Source organism: Myxine glutinosa, chromosome 3, assembly GCF_964187855.1.
Source record: "Myxine glutinosa chromosome 3, kmMyxGlut1.1, whole genome shotgun sequence".
Lineage (NCBI taxonomy): Eukaryota > Metazoa > Chordata > Myxini > Myxiniformes > Myxinidae > Myxine > Myxine glutinosa.
Window position 1 is genome coordinate 101,235,491 of NC_136263.1, and position 17,047 is coordinate 101,252,537.

The 17,047-nt window shown below is 43.7% G+C and overlaps 1 protein-coding gene across 6 annotated transcripts in view; it reads right to left on the minus strand.

The window, feature by feature from the left end:
• LOC137423321 (pleckstrin homology domain-containing family A member 1) overlaps nt 1-17,047 on the minus strand; it is a 222,668-nt gene that overhangs the window by 167,924 nt on the left and 37,697 nt on the right. For all 6 annotated transcript variants that reach the window (XR_013622865.1, XR_013622866.1, XM_078774339.1 and 3 more), the window contains one exon: nt 3,787-3,954. Coding sequence is in view for 4 of the 6 variants with exons in the window: in XM_078774339.1 (XP_078630465.1) it covers nt 3,787-3,927 (141 nt within the window). In the remaining 2 variants the exon portion in view is untranslated. The remainder of the gene's footprint in view (nt 1-3,786; nt 3,955-17,047) is intronic.

Consider the following 17,047-nt stretch of genomic DNA (forward strand, 5'->3'; position numbering starts at 1 on the left):
TCAATTTTTTCTGTTCAGGACTTTCGGAGATATGGAGGTGCAAAAATTTTCGGTTTTTCCAAGATGGCGGCCGAACCACGTGACTGATGACGTCATCATTAACATATTTTATTCCCCATGGAGAGTTCTTTACAATGAGCCATGTCTCAATTTTTTCTGTTCAGCACTTTGAGATATCGAGGTGCAAAATTTTTCGGTTTTTCCAAGATGGCGGCCGAACCACGTGACCGATGACGTCATCATTTGGGCACAGTATATTAGAGGGCAAGACAAATACGTGTGCAAAGTTTGGTGATTCTACGTGCAACGGTGTAGACGTAGTGCTGCAAACAGACAAACAGACAGACAGACAAACAGCCAAACGAACAGCTCAACATACTTGCCGGAGTCTTTTCCGGCAAGTAACAAACGAACAGATCAACATACTTGCCGGAAAATTTTTCCGGCAAGTAACGAACAGATCAACATACTTGCCGGAAAAACATTTCCGGCAAGTAACGAACAGATCAACATACTTGCCGGAATCTTTTCCGGCAAGTAACAAACTGTTACGTGCTCCTCCCCGACCCCCTGGTCACGGTGTACCTCCGAGCCCCGAGAGGAGTCACGGTAGAAAAATGTGTTATTCTGTATGTCAAAGATCAATGGGGAAGCCACACCAATTGTTACTCACAAACAAATATTGTATTAAGATCACACAAGAATAACAGTACAACAATAATAGTAATCAAAAGTACAATCAATATGTGTCCTATTGTTACGTGGTCCCCTCGGTGACTACCTGGTCTCGGTGACCCCCGGACCGTGAGAGGACCTTCGCCAGCAAGTAGTATTATAGATATGAGCTTTCGCAACGCAATCAATAGGAATTCCAATCAAAAGGAAACCCCACACCAAGGATCCGGAATAATCAATGATATATTCCCCGAGCAATCAACCATCAACAATCAGCAATCAATATCACAAAGATGTAAACTCATCTACACTAACTCTAAGATGGCCATCTTATACATTCCTCACGTGAGCCCCACTCCTGACTCCCTCCGTGGTCAATGTCTCTCCCAATGTCTCTCTTCTCCGCACACGGGCGGTTGAACGAACCCCGGGCGGACGTGCTCCAAACGGGCCGTCTCGTACCGGGGACAGCTGCTGCAGCGCACACCTCCTTGCCAAGCAACGGGGCAAAACCCAGCGCGGCTTCCAACGCGCGCGAGGCCCCAAAGTGCGACCCGTACGCGTCCTTGTAGACGGGGAAAAACCAAGCGCGGTTTGCAACGCGCGCGAGGCCCAACGTGCGACCCGTACGCGTCCTTGTAGACGGGGCAAACTGTGCCGGACGCTTGGTTCCGTGCACGAACTCACGGTGACTTGACGGGTCAAAAGGTAGCTACACGTCCAGGTAACTCCTCTCGCCAGACGGGTTTCGGAACGCCGCTTTGTCCACGCAGCGCAAGGTCGCTTCCACCTTTTTTCGGAGCGGGGCGAGGAAGACGAAACCTCCTCCTTTTACCTCGTGTCTTTTTTCTCTTCCCTTTTCGGTCACTTCCGTTTCCGGCCACTCTTTCAGAAGGGCTCCTGACCCTCCAACCACAACAACTACACAACAACTTAATATACTACACACGGATAAGCAAAGACCTGAATGGTAATTCACATACATTCACATAAATATGTAACACTATGATGGTACCATCAGTTTCGTAATATATAACTCACTGTACTCCAAGTGAGCGGAAAGAAGAAGATTCCCAATGTCTCTAATTCCCGGCTTCAAGCCAAAGTGGATTCGCTCCAGCGATCGTCAGATCAATGTCCAATCGAGACCAGAATCCCGTTGGGTTGGCAGTAACAGTCCTGCTGCCAAAGCTGTGCAAAGGCGCCCTCCAGGCGACTGGGAAATCCAAAGGCGCCCTCCAGGCGACTGGGAAATCACACCATCGGGTATGGACGTTCTGCCGCTCACAGTCGGCGAACCCCAGATTTACCTTCAAAATCCGCGTTGCACACACACACACACACCAGATACGTCTGAATGCGGTGAGAACGGCATAAGCGAAGCAAAGATCTTGCGCACTGCGCAAAGCACGCGGGTCAAAATGGCCGACAGCCCGGTCTCGTGGCGTAATGGCACGACGATGATGACGATGATTCTCTTCAGAATCCACCGCAAAACCTGACACGCAGGTTGATCTGTCACAGCGATAACAACTCTGTCGCAGGAATCCCTTTCCTGGGAAACCCAAAGTTCACTCGCGACTCTTGCTCGCCAAAGTTCGCTCCGGACCGCAAAGCAACTATGCTTCTTGTCAGACTCCACTCGCACCGCCTTCTTTTTTCTTTTTTTCCTCTTCGTCGTCCGGTTCCCGATCTGGTTTCCGGTTTCTTTTAACTCTAACTTTTTCACCTTTTGAAAACAGTTCATAAAGAATAAACCTTTTGAAAACAATAATAGTACATGGAATCCAAAATGTTTACAGTGGATGAAAATCACCACAACGGAAGTGACGAATCCGTAACAAAACGAACAGATCAACATACTTGCCGGAATCTTTTCCGGCAAGTAACAAACAAACAGATCAACATACTTGCCGGAATCTTTTCCGGCAAGTAACAAACTCAAATGCAATACCCTCTCCTCAGGTGAGTGTAACTGGAACGGGACTCGTCTTGCCTCAAGCACTCATTCTGAACAAAGATACCTTCACTTTTCTGAACACGCTACTATTATTGCCCACTGCAATTATAGCCCATATACCCATATCATCCATGCACCTTATTAGGTTACGTACAATGCCATTATCCATAGCTTCATTGATTTATTTATTAGGATATTTAACATAATTAGGATAATATAATAGGATAACAATAAGCCCCCTCTCTCCCCATCTTGTCTGCCGCTCCCCTTGTTTTTTGTGTGTCGGTTTGTCTTTTTGTGTGATTAATGTTAGCTCTTTCACGAGCCTCGATCTTGTATACAAAAAAAAACAAAAAAAACACCTTTGTGCACATGAAGGCTGAATTACATCGATGAAAATGGATACGATATAAATTTCAAAATATCTTACCCATGGCTAGTCGATCATATGTATGAAGTTATTCAGCGATCTGTTAAGCGGTTTTGGAGAAGAAGATTTTTTTTGCCGTTTTATTTTCAATCCAATATGGCCACCAGACAACGTGACCGATGACATCACAAATTCAAATATTTCACTCACATCGGGTCGGAAATCAGATAGATGAAGTTTCATATTTTTCAGATAAGAATTTAGATTCAACCAATTATGGCTGGAATACCACTTCACCAATGATGTCATTGTTATTACCCAAAATACACCATGGAGAGTTTGACATGCCAAATTTCAATTTTTTTTCATTGGGCAGTTTTGGAGATGTCCAATTGTTTTCCTTTAATCCAATATGGGTGCCATACCATGTGACCTATGACATCAGCATTATCAATAACACATTATTCATCAGGGCTCTTTCCCATATTTAAAGTTTCGCATCGATCGGACAAGCGGTTGCGGAGAAAAACATTTTAAAAGCGAAAATATTACAAACGGACACAGACAAGACAGATGCGTTGCAATAGTCTCGCATCCCCTCAAGGGTGAGGCCAACTATGGTTATTTGATTCACTGTAATTCAATCAACTCTGTCACTGAAATAAACTTGATGTATAGTTTTATTTTATTGGCATGAATAGTGAGTACCTGACGAGATAATTTTACAAATCAAATTGCTATATTTTCCAAAGCAAATAAAGATGATTGGAAAATAAGTTACCTGTGGGTTGTCCATGAACCAATACAAGCCATTGGCCTTGCTGTCAAGAATGAAGTACCGTCGCAGAAACTTTCCACTGTTTTCAGTGTCTTCGATATCAAGAAAGCCACAAATGCGGCCTTGACGATCTACGTATGGCATTCTAGCCACACTTCAGCATCACTCTTCCTGCAAAATTATGGCACAAGGTCATTATCGATTTATAATGAAAAAAATTTGATTAAAGAATAAACTAGAACAATGCGACTGTGTCGCCAATATGCCTCTGCATAGTCCCACAACAGGTAGATGCCATTACTCTGCATATGTATGGGCAGGGGATCATGTTTGTGAAGTTTCGTGTTGATCGGATAAGGTTCGTTTTTCTATCCAAGATGGCTGCCAAACCACGTGACCTATGACAATCATTTTCAAACTATATGCAACAGTGCTGTTACATATTTGTAAAATTTTGCCTCAATAGGGTGAACGGTTTCAGAGATATAATTATTTAATATTTTCCTTCAATCCAATATGGCTGCCAAACCATGTGACCTATTATGTCATAAATTTAATATTTCAATACAAATGGGTCATAGATCATGTGCATGCAATTTCAGATTTTTAGGACAAGGAATTCGATTCAAACATTTTTGGCTGGTATACCACTTTGATGTCATTATTATGATGCTTTTGCTCCCCATTGGGAGTACTTGACAATGTGCCAAGTTTCAAAGTTTTCCATTCAGCTGTTTCTGAGAAATGTTTTTTAAATTATTTCCTTTTAATCCAAGATGGCTGCCATACCACATAACCTATGACATCACAATTATCATAAAAACATTCTGCATGGGTGTCACTCCTACCCTGAAAGTTTCGTCTCAATCGGAAATATGGTTGCTGAGAAAAACGAGGTTTAGCACGTAGACGGACGGACGGACAACCCGAACGTCATCACAGAGATGGAATTTAGATTTTGGAATTTAGGTTGGAATTTAGAACTTGGCCAGGATGCCAGTGTACTTGCCTACTCTTAAAATACATGAAGGTCTTCAACGTCCACCTGGTAAAGGGTTCTGCAACTCAACATACCACCTGATGGACAGCACATTATTTCGCTCTTTCACGAGCCTAGATCTTGTATACAAAAAAAAAAAAAAAAAAAAAGAGGCATAAAAACAACAGGACACGTTTTCATGCCTTTTTCCAGAGTCAAAATAACAATACTAAAAAAACACAATCAATTACCTCTAATCAAACCTTTTCCTCATCCTCAATACATGCAATTCTTGAACAGTGGGAAGCACAATCATTATCTTGTACACCATCCCAATAGTTTTGGTGTTTCTCACTCATAAAGCGTGTCTGATTGGTGCAAGTCTTCCATAAGCTAGATTCCAAGCCCCCCATTTGATTCGGGTTGGAATTTAGAACTTGGCCAGGATGCCAGTGTACTTGCCTACTCTTAAAATACACGAAGGTCTTCAACGTCCACCTGGTAAAGGGTTCTGCAACTCAACATACCACCTGATGGACAGCACATTCTTTGATGCATGCCATCTATAACACCAGGGCGATAGTTAATAGTTGGGTGAGGAATTAAAGCAAAAATATACAGCTCAAGGACAAATGCTTCACTTCCAAACTATCTTTCTAATCCAGTGACAATTGTTTAGGTACAAACCAGAACACAATGATCAACAGCTAAAAATTGAAGCTCATACACTACTGGTCAAAAGTTTTAGAACACCTCAATTTTCCCAGTTTTCATTGAAACTTACACAGTTTAATGTCCAGTGAATAACCTGAAATGGTACAAAGGTAAGCAGTAAACTGCAAGAGGTAAAAAAAAGAAAAAGAAAAAAGTTTAGGTTAGCAAAAACGGGAAAATAATGTAAATTGCACAGTTATATTGTAAAAAAAAAAAAAGGCCTTCTTCAGGGAATAAGTAATGAGTTAACAACTTACAGCTGTTCTGCAGCAATGTAAGTAAATTAAGCCTTGAAAGTTGATGCCAACTATTCCTACAGGTGTCCCAACCTCTGCTGATTACTTGATGACAAACCCCCTGTCTGTATAAAAGCAGTATTGGAACAGACTGTTATTACACCCTCTGAAGCATTATTTGGACAATATTGCACTGCGAGAAGTAGTATATTGGAAACTGGAGGAAACTGACAGGAAGAGGTCTGGCAGACCCAAAGCCACAACAGAATCAGAAGACATGTTTCTGAGAGTCAAGAGCTTGCGTGATAGGCGGCTCACAGGACAACAGCTTCAAGCACAGCTTAACACTGGTCGAATTAAGCAAGTCTCAGTTTCAACTGTGAAGAGAAGACTTCGGGCTGCAGGCTCGACAGGTCAAGTGGCAGTAAGAAAGCCATTGCTAAGATGGCAAAATTAGAAAAAGAGGCTTGCCTGGGCCATGAAGCACCGCCAGTGGACTACTGAAGACTGGAAGAAGGTCTTATGTACCGATGAATCAAAATTTGAAATCTTTGGTTCATCACGCAGGGTTTTTGTACACCGTCGAGAAGGCGAAAGGATGGTTCCTCAGTGTGTGACACCAACTGTCAAACATGGAGGAGGAAGCGTGATGGTCTGGGGGCCCTTTTGCTGGATCCAGAGTCAGCGACTTGCACAGAGTGACTGGCACCCTGAACCAAAAGGGCTACCACAGCATTTTGCAGCGCCATGCAATACCCTCTGGTATATGCCTAGTTTGTCAGGGTTTCATCCCACAGCAAGATAATGACCCTAAACACACCTCCAGGCTATGTCAAAACTACCTTTGAGAAAAAGAACAAGACGGTAGGCTTCAAATCATGGAATGGCCAGCACAGTCTCCAAACTTAAACCTCATCGAGCTGGTTTGGGATGAACTGGACAGAAGGGTGAAAGCAAAGCAACCTACAAGTGCAACACATTTGTGGGAACTTCTGCAACAGTGTTGGGAAGAACTTCCCGAACAATATTTGATTTCCATTGTAGAAAGAAAGCCACGATTGTGTTCAGCGGTTATATCTGCAAAAGGTGGCTACTTTACAGTGTCAAAAATTTTAATTTAATTTTGATAAACAAAATGATTCTATGATTTCTTTTTTATCTCCAATTGTTTAAATTTGTTCTATGCTTAATTTCAGAGTACATTGAGACATTAAACTGCATAAATTTCAATAAAAACTGGAAAAATTGAGGTGTTCTAAAATGTTTGACCGGTAGTGTACATTAACAAGAGGGACCATCTTCCTTCACTTAGGTAGGGGATGGAGCATGGTTGGAATGTACAAAACAACAATCAAATTCCCACCTGTAAAAAACAATCTAATGTTCTTAATCAATCTCGCGAGATCTTGGAGACGGTGGTCAGGGGTTTTCGACGGTCCACACGGTCTCCACGTTTTTCAAAGTTAAGTCTGTTCACAATTGTATTTTGTCGAAACTGTATTTATCGTTCGGTGTGTGAACTTATAGTGTCCCCCTTGGAAGTTTCTTGGTGTTTATCTTTCATATATTAATCGCTTGTTTGCCGCGTCGCGAGCAAGGCCTTGCAGCCTCAGGCTTCCCCCGTCGAAGGTTGTTCATTCCTTCGCTGTTTTGCTCGCTTTTTTGATTTCCCCTTCTCCACCAAGCTTCACCAAACATCTACTATTTGTCTAACGTTGTAACCCCCACACCCCCCCCCCCCCCCAAAAAAAAACAAACAAAAAAAAACAACCAAAAAAACTTTTATTTCCCTTTCTCCTCGTGTGCTTTTGCCTCTGCCCACGTGCGCTGTCTCGCCCCGCCCCCATTTTCCCCTTGCCTTCCACCTTTTGCCCTGTTCAAGTGACTCGTGGTCGTCGCGCTAGGCTTCCTCTCCCCATTGGTATTTTTGTGAATATACGATTGTTCTTCACAGTTCTGTTTAAATATGTTTCAACTATCCCCTTCATTGTTTTATTCAGTGGTTTATTACAACACGCTGTTTTTCTTCTTATTTAAAAGGCTCCTTTCAATTTCCTCTTCATCTCATTCCATTTCAAAAAAATATTCAATCTCTTATGATTCCAAATCACTCCATGCTCTAAATTCTCATTCATTCCATCCCTCCTCCATCGTTCTTAAACGAATCGCTAACTTGAAAATCACAACAAACCCAATTTGTTATATATGTGCATCTTTCATTAATCATCCACTTTCTAAACTCCCACCTTGCCCCTCCCCTTCAAATCTCCCCCCCAACCATCCCTCCCAAATTCTCCCTCCTCCCACCTCCTTCTCAAAGCTGCCTCCTCCCCACTTCCTCTCCCTCCTATGTCATACCCCCACCTCCCCCAACCTTCTACTTTCCTCTGCCCCCCCTCAAACAAACTCACTGTGCCTCATTCCATCACCATCAAACCTTTCGTCCTCCTCATCCTTCCCTTTCTTGTAACTCCTCTGTAATCTCTGACACACTATCAACTGCTCTTCCTACATCCCCCTCTCACCCTTCATCTGACCCTACCCCTCCCCTCCCCTGTCCTGCACCCGATGCTCCCCATCTCTCCTCACTAACGGTATGGACCTCAAACATCCGGGGCCTTCGCTCAAACCTGATTGATCTCTCCATTCAGGTTGCTTCTGAAAATCCAGACTTGATCTGCTTAACAGAAACTTTCCTCCTTCAAGATGTCTCTGATTCCTTAATATCTCTTCCTGGTTACTCCCTCCTCCGGTACGATAGACCTGATCCTCGTCCTGGTGGTGGGGTGGCTATCTTTATCAAAAACTCTCTTCCTCACTCTCCCTGCACTGCCCTCTCTCCACCCCACCCACAGGAGTACCTCTGGCTACGGCTTCCTCTCCGCTCCCACCTTTTGTTCATATGTGTTCTGTACCGTCCTCCAAACAGTGATGACTCCATTTACATTTCTCTGTCGGACAACATGGACCAACTTCTATCAACTCATCCAAACTCTCTCTTCCTCATATGTGGTGACTTCAACTGTCATCATGCCAGCTGGCTGGGTGTGGGTTCATCTCTCACCAGCCATGGCACCTCAGCAAAGGACTTCTGCGACTCATTGGGACTGACACAATCTGTCAATTTCCCAACCCGGATCTCAGTCAATGGAGTATCTTCTCTTCTGGACTTGGTTATGACTAACTTCCCTGCAAATGTCTGCTGCTCTTCTTCTGCTCCAATCGGTTCTTCTGATCATGTGCTTGTTAAAGTGGACATCTCACTGGCCATTCTCAGAGAGCCTCCTCAGCGCCGACGAGTCTGGCATTTCACTCAGGCCGACTGGCACGGTCTGCAAGCAGCCATCAATCAACTGGACTGGTCTCCCATCTCTAATGCCTCTGACATCAATTCTTCCTGGGAATTCTTCCAAAGCAAACTGCTCTCTCTCATGCACAGATTTATCCCATCTCGTCTTCAGTTGTCTTACCCTTCCTCCCGTCCATGGTACACTGAATCTTGTGGTGAGGCAGTTGCCCTGAAACAACTTGCCTTTGCCTCTTGGAAGGCAAATCCAACTGAAGGCAATCTCAGTTCCTTCCACCAAGCTCGAAACAAGTGTGTTTCTACCCTCAGGAGTGCCAGGAAGCACTATCTCTCCACACTCAAGTTTGAACTCTCAAACCTGTCTCCTTCCTCCAAATCCTGGTGGCGTCTGGTCAAATCCGTTTCTGGTGTTTGTTCCCCCTCCATCCCCTCCCTTACCTCAAATGGCTACACAGTTGACACCGCACGTGACAAAGCCGAATGCCTCAACTCTGTGTTTGCCTCAAAATCTTGTGTCCCAAACCCATCTCTCTCTGTTCCCACCTTTCCCAGTCGAACCCAACTGCTCCTGGACTCTGTGTCCTTCTCTCCTGACAAGGTGGAGAAGTTTTTATCAAACCTCGACTCTGATTCTGCAACTGGCCCAGATGGCATCAGCCCACGGGTCCTAAAATCCTGCTCTGCCGCTCTATCTCACCCTCTCTCTGTTCTTTTCACCCTCTCTTTTGCTCAAGGTCATCTGCCAGCATCTTGGAAATCAGCAAACATTACCGCTTTACACAAAAAAGGTGCAAAAACAGATCCTTGCAACTACAGACCAATCAGCCTGCTCCCAATTATCAGCAAAGTCATGGAATCCATCATTGCTTCAGATATCAAATCCTTCCTCTTCTCCAATGGCTTGATCTCTGATCATCAATTTGGATTCAGACCAGGTCATTCTACTCTGGACATGTTGCTTCTGCTGTCTCAACAATGGATGGAGGTCCTCAATGCCAAACAGGAAATCAGAGCTGTCTCACTGGACATATCACGTGCCTTCGATACAGTCTGGCACCCAGCTCTGCTCACCAAACTCACCTCCTATGGTATTCAGGGAAATCTCCACTCATGGCTTGCGGATTTCCTCTCTGGTCGTAGGCAACGTGTGGCCCTGAATGGATTTCTCTCATCTTCCCTTCCTGTTCTGGCTGGAGTTCCCCAAGGCAGTGTTCTGGGCCCTGTGCTATTTCTGGTCTTCATCAATGACCTCTCCGACTCTCTGGAAAATCCTCTCTATCTCTTTGCTGATGACTCCACTATCTGCCGCTCCATTCCTCATCCCTCAGATCGGCAGTCTGCAGCCTCCTCACTCTCTGCAGACCTGGACAAAATCACAGACTGGTCAAACAAGTGGAACATGTCTTTCAATCCTGACAAATCTCACACTCTTACAATGTCTCTCCGAAAGGACCGACTGGACAACCCTCCCATCTACTTTCTCAACAATCCTCTCCAAGAAGTTCTGTCGCTCAAGCTTTTGGGTCTCACTATCTGCCATGATCTTTCTTGGGAAAACCACATTTCCAAGCTGGCCTCCAAAGCCAGTCGCCGACTGGGCATCCTCCGTCGTGCGAAGTCCTTCCTTGGCACACCTGAGCTCCTCACCACATACAAGGCTTTCATCCGCAGCTCAATGGAATACTGTTCCCCCCTCTGGGCTGGTGCTCCTGCCTCACACCTTGCTCGGCTTCACGCTGTTGAGGCCAAAGCTTTCAGAATCATTGGAATCTCCTGCGATGTAGTCAACTCCGAGGGCCTTTCACTCACTCACCGCAGGCAGGTTGGTGGTCTTTCTGTCTTCTACCGACTCCTCTCTGGCCTTGCTCCCCCAGCTCTCTCTGTGCTCTGTCCCCCCAAATATTCCTTCAGGTCGCACAAGATCTGCCTGCAACCCTCTTATGGTTAAACTGCCAAAGTCTAGGCTCTCTGCTCACCTTCACTCTTTCATTCCCCTTTTCTCCCGCCTCTGGAACAAACTCCCCCACTCCATTCAATCCCACTCCTCCCTCCAGGTCTTTAAAACAGCTGTTCACCACCATCTCTTATCTTCCCCCATCGAAAACCTTGATCTTTTCTACCCCCGGTAATTCACCCCAGAGTCCTTGCAGCGTTCATATGTTTTTATTCCTCTCCCACTTCCCCCCAAGTCCTCCCGATGTCCCTGCTCTCAAATGTTGTGTTTGTGTCCTTCCCCCTCTCTCCCCATCTTGTCTGCCGCTCCCCTTGTTTTTTGTGTTTTGTGTGTCGGTTTGTCTTTTTTGTGATTATTGTTAGCTCTTTCACGAGCCTCGATCTTGTATACAAAACAAAAAAAAAAAAAAAAAAAAAAAAAAAAAATCCAAATCCAAACCGGCAGGAGTTTCTTTTACAGGTAGGTAAAGCACAAGTGATAAACGCAACAATCCAGCAGACACTGCAATCAGCAAAGCAACTGGTGACTGGCTTTTCTTCCCGCCTTTCACTCTACTTTCCCATTTCTATATCTTCGGAGAGAGAACATTCGCAAAAGTCCCTCCCTTCACAAACTGTTTATAATTGCAAGATCAATCTATATCCGGAAGCAACCAGAGATGTAATCTTTCACACTCCTTCCATGTTGCAGGCTTAAAGTCTCACTCTATTTTTTTATGCCCATATGACAACTTGCCACCCTTTTACTGACTGAATGATTAACTCACTCATAAATGTTTCGTACTTTTTAGGTGGGCTAGAAAATTGAATTTTTACATCCAGATGCAACTTAAAGCCACGATTTCAAGAAGAAGAAAATAAGTTCACAAAACTGCCCACAAATGCAAATCAGCCCATGGGGCTTCGCTCCTACTCATCGTGAGTCGCCCCCCCCCCCCCCCAAAAAAAAACAAAGAGGACACCCTGGAGAGGGACACTCCAAAAAACAAAGAGGACACCCAGAGAAGGGACACTCCAGAGAGGGGGAAAAAAAAGAGAAGAGAAAAAAAAAAAGAAAAAAAAGGGATATATATACCGGTGTATGTATGTGGATATATATATATGTACATACAGTCACGTGAAAAAGTAAGTACACCCCATGTAAAGTTTTGACTTTTTCAACATATTTCAACATATAGCTATTTGATCTTCATTTCAACAATATTGATAAAGGTGATATAATATAACAAATATCATGAAACATTTATATTTTGTAGTCCATTGTATAATTTAAATAAACAGAAATGCAAATTTCGCATGTGGAAAAAGTAAGTACACCCCTACATTTATCACTACTTCAAATACCTAAAATTAGAATCAGGTGCACCAGCTCAGGTGCAAATGATTAGAACATCGTTAGAGAGGATCTTGGAGGATCCTGTCTTATTTAAACCTCAGACATTTAGTTTGGTTTGCTCTTTGTTGTTGAAGTGTGCGGCGTCACCATGCCGAGATCAAAAGAGCTCTCTGAGGCCTTCAGAAAGAAGGTTATAGATGCCTATGAGTCTGGGAAGGGATTAAAAAAGATCTCCAAACAATTTGAAATAAATCATTCGACTGTCCGGAAGATCATCTACAAGTGGAGAAGATTCCAAACAACTGCCAACTTGTTCAGGCCAGGCCACCCCAGCAAGTTCAGCCCGAGAGCAGACCGCAAGATGCTGAAAGAAGTCTCTAAGAAACCCAGAATGTCATCACGGGACCTACAGGTCGCTCTTGCCACTGTTGATGTCAAAGTGCACGCGTCTACCATGAGAAAGAGGCTGCAGAAATTTGATCTACACGGGAGGTGTGCCAGGAGGAAACCGTTGCCGTCCAGAAAGAACATCAGGGCAAGACTAAAGTTTGCCAATGAACACCAAGGCAAAGACCAGCACTTCTGGAACAATGTGCTCTGGACAGATGAGTCAAAGGTAGAGCTATTTGGCCACAGTACCAGAAGACATGTTTGGCAAAAACCAAAGACAGCATTTGACCACAAGAACCTGATACCAACTGTAAAGCATGGTGGTGGAAATTTTATGGTTTGGGGCCACTTTGCTGCATCAGGGACTGAGCAGCTCACCATCATAGAATCCACGATGAATTCCTCATTGTACCAGAGGGTGCTTGAGGATAATGTGAGGCCATCTGTCGGGAAGTTGAAGCTCAACCGAAGGTGGACCTTGCAACATGACAATGACCCTAAACATCCCAGTAAATCCACCAAGGAATGGCTGAAAAGAAAGAAATGGAGGGTTCTGGAATGGCCAAGTCAAAGCCCGGATCGAAATCCCACGAGATGTTGTGGGGGGATTTGAAACGAGCTGTGCATGCAAGAAACCCCTCAAACATCGCACAGCTGAAAGAATTCTGCATGGAGGAGTGGGCAAAAATTTCTCCCAGTCGATGTCAGAGACTGGTAGACAGTTATAAGAAACGCCTACTTGAGGTTGTTTCTGCCAAAGGGGGTAATACCACCTATTAGAGCCAAGGGTGTACTTACTTTTTCCACATGCAAAATTTGCATTTATGTTTATTTAAATTATACAATGGACTACAAAATGTAAATGTTTCATGATATTTGTTATATTATATCACCTTTATCTATCAATATTGTTGAAATGAAGATCAAATAGCTGTATGTTGAAATATGTTGAAAAAGTCAAAACTTTACATGGGGTGTACTTACTTTTTCACGTGACTGTATAAACAGACTTGGCATTTAATATGGAATTTTTTTTTTTGTGGGGGTGAACTTACTTTTCAAGATGACTTGGAACCAAAAGTTCATTGAAATTATGTTGAAATTATTCTGGATTTTGTTAATGTGACCTTTAAAAGAAACAAAAACCACATTTGACATTTCAAAGCAAATAAATTGATCCTTGAAAGTGATGTAAACTGATATCTAACTCAATTCACAGACAGTACTGTGTTAAACTTCTGTACGTTTTCCAGAAGTATCTCTTTATTTTGCACATTAGCCAAATTTTTTTCAACAAAAACAAAAGCTAAATTATGACGAGGATTACGGACAGTAAAATTACAGTTCAGTACTTCGTGTAACCCCCACGAACATTCAGGAGAGCACGTACACGTCGAGGCATGCTGTTCACGAGATTTGCCAAGGTTTGGACAGGAATCGCTTGCCATGCAGTGAGAATAGACTGCTGCAATTCACGCACAGAGGTAGGCTGCTGGTCCAAGTTGTCGATTTGACGCGTTAATTCTGCCCACAAGTTCTCTATCGGATTCATATCTGGGGACATGGCAGGCCACTCCATATGCTCTACACCACGGTCAGCAAGAAAGTGTTGGATCATGCAAGCACGATGAGGCCGTGCATTGTCATCTTGGAAGACAAAGTTTCCTCGAAAGGCTGCACGAACAAATGGAAGCAATGTTTCTTCCAGAATGACCCTGTACTTGAACTGGTTCAGGTTTCCATTCAGAACAACCAGGTCAGTTTTGCCCCCTGCATGAAAAGCAGCCCAAACGGTCACCCCACCACCTCCAGCTTGGACTCTTGGCACTAAACAATCTTCGTTGTGGGCTTCATGCACTTGTCTGCGCACTCGGACGCGGCCATCTGGACGATAGACCAGAAATCTAGACTCGTCACTGAAGATCACGTGATTCCAGTGTCCTGGCTGCCATTGACGGTGCTCTCTGGCCCACTGCAATCGGCGCTGGCGGTGTTGTCTGGTCAGGCGTGGCTTTCTCAGGGGACGCCTGGCACGATAGCCTGCTTGAACCAGTCGTTGGTTGACTAGCCTTCTGGATACAGGCACATTTGTCAGTTGCTGCCACTCAGCCCTAAACCGATTAGATGACTTGGTACGGCCATTGCAGACTAACCGGTGCAGCTGGCGATCATCCCTCCTTTTGGTTCTGCGGGGATGTCCTGGCCTCGGTATTGGAGTAGGGACACCCATCTGAGCATTTCGTTTCAGGATCTTTGACACCTGACCTAATGACCTTGAGTGATGCCATACTGCCGAGCAATAGCACGCTGTTTCATGCCGTAATTTCGTAAAGCCACCACTCCATGACAAATAGCATTGTCGAGTTGACGGACCATCTCCAGAGGAAGCGGCAATAACTTTTGTAGACGTGCAGCAGTTGTTTTCCACTAATACAGAATGCAACAACCCTTATATACCCGATTGTGAAGCCAATCATCAAATGTACCTGTCCTTACATCTTGCCACGCCACCTGTGATATAATCCTGTTATTGACTTCTTGCTGTGAAAGACAATCAGTGACATGGTTCTTTCAACAAAGACATCACCGAAGGGTAAAATAAACTCACCAGATTGATATACTGAGTTCAGAAAGTAAACCCAAGTCAAGAAAAAAAAAAATATTCCATATTAAATGCCAAGTCTGTATATATATATACACTACATGGCCAAAGGTATGCGGACACCCCTTGTAATGAGTGGATTTGGCTGTTTCAGCCATACCAATTGCTGACAGGAATAATATAATCAAACACACAGCCATGCAATCGCCATAGACAAACATTGGCAGTAGAATGGGCCGCACTGAATAGCCCAGTGACAACATGGCACCGTCATAGGATGCCACCTTTCCAACAAATCAGTTCGTTACATTTCTGCCCTGATAGAGCTGCCCCCCGGTCATTGTAAGTGCTGTTATTGTGAAGTGGAAACGTCTAGGAGCTACAACAGCTCAGCCCCGAAGTGGTAGGCCACACAAGCTCACAGAACGGGACCGCCGAGTGCTGGAGCGCATAAAGAAAAAAAGAAAAAAGAAAAAAAAACGCCTTTCCTCTGTTAAAACACTCACTACAGAGTTCCAAGCTGCCTCTGAAAGAAACGTCAGCACAGCACCTTTTCGTCGGGAGCTTCATGAAATGGGCACCGAGTTTGACTTTATACATACCTGCACCAAGTTTGACTAAGATCCCTTCAGCTGTTCTCAAGTTATCGCGATAACTAAAACCTATCACGGACGGCCGGACAGTTGTACAGACAACCGGAAAACATAAGGTCTTCGGTGATAAGAAAAAAAAAAAAAAAATCTGAAGGCACACTTGCAAAAAATAAAAAACAGGAGTATAATTAATTAGGAATATAAATTACAGATACATTATGCATTGGAGGAAACCTATTTGGCTGTCAAATGAAAAAGATGTTAAAGTAGTGTATCAAACGTAATCAACTACTTTTCAGCCCAATTTTCAAAATTTTATCAATGACAATGGTCCATAGAACCAAATAGCACACAATTTTACTTTGTGAAGGGACAATGATGACAAACAACAAATTATCATTCAAATAAATCAATTTATTTATTTATTTAAATAGCACTTTCATTTTAAATTAAACCTCAGTGCCTTATGGAAAAATATAAATAAAAACCCCAAAAAGAGTAAAAATGAAAAAAAATTAGTGACAAAATTAAATGGCATCAACGAAGGGGAGAAATTAATCAAGAACGAGAACGGCACTTAGTAGCGAGCATACCTCGGCCAGGCTGAACAGTTTATGTTTTGTATCCCACTGATAAGCTGTATCTGCATTCGGACCTGAACCAAAATCGAATTGCTTGTTCTTGTCGCCTAACCAAGTTTCATCCACAACTTGGTCTTCACCAAGTTTCATCCAAATCCATCCACAACTTTGAGATATTGTGCCATATATCACTTTGGCTCCATCTCTCAGCGGTGAAGAATCACTCAAAAAAAATCTCAGACACAGATCCGGATCTTCACTGTCTACACACCAAGTTTCAGCATTCTAGCTACATTAGTAAGTACCAGATTGACAAAAATTGATTTTTCAATATGGCCACCCTGCCGCGCCCATTTTTGGGCATGCAAAGCCCAAATGCAATCCCAAACTAGTTTATGTCTTAAAGATGCTGCATAACAAGTTTCATCAAATTTAATCAATATTTGTGACTTTTAGAGCGTAGACGTCGAATTGTTTACAGACGACAGACAGACGGACGACGGACACTGGGTGTTGACAAAAACTCAGCTGGACATAGCCCAGTTGAGTTAAAAATCTGAGGTTGTGACCCAT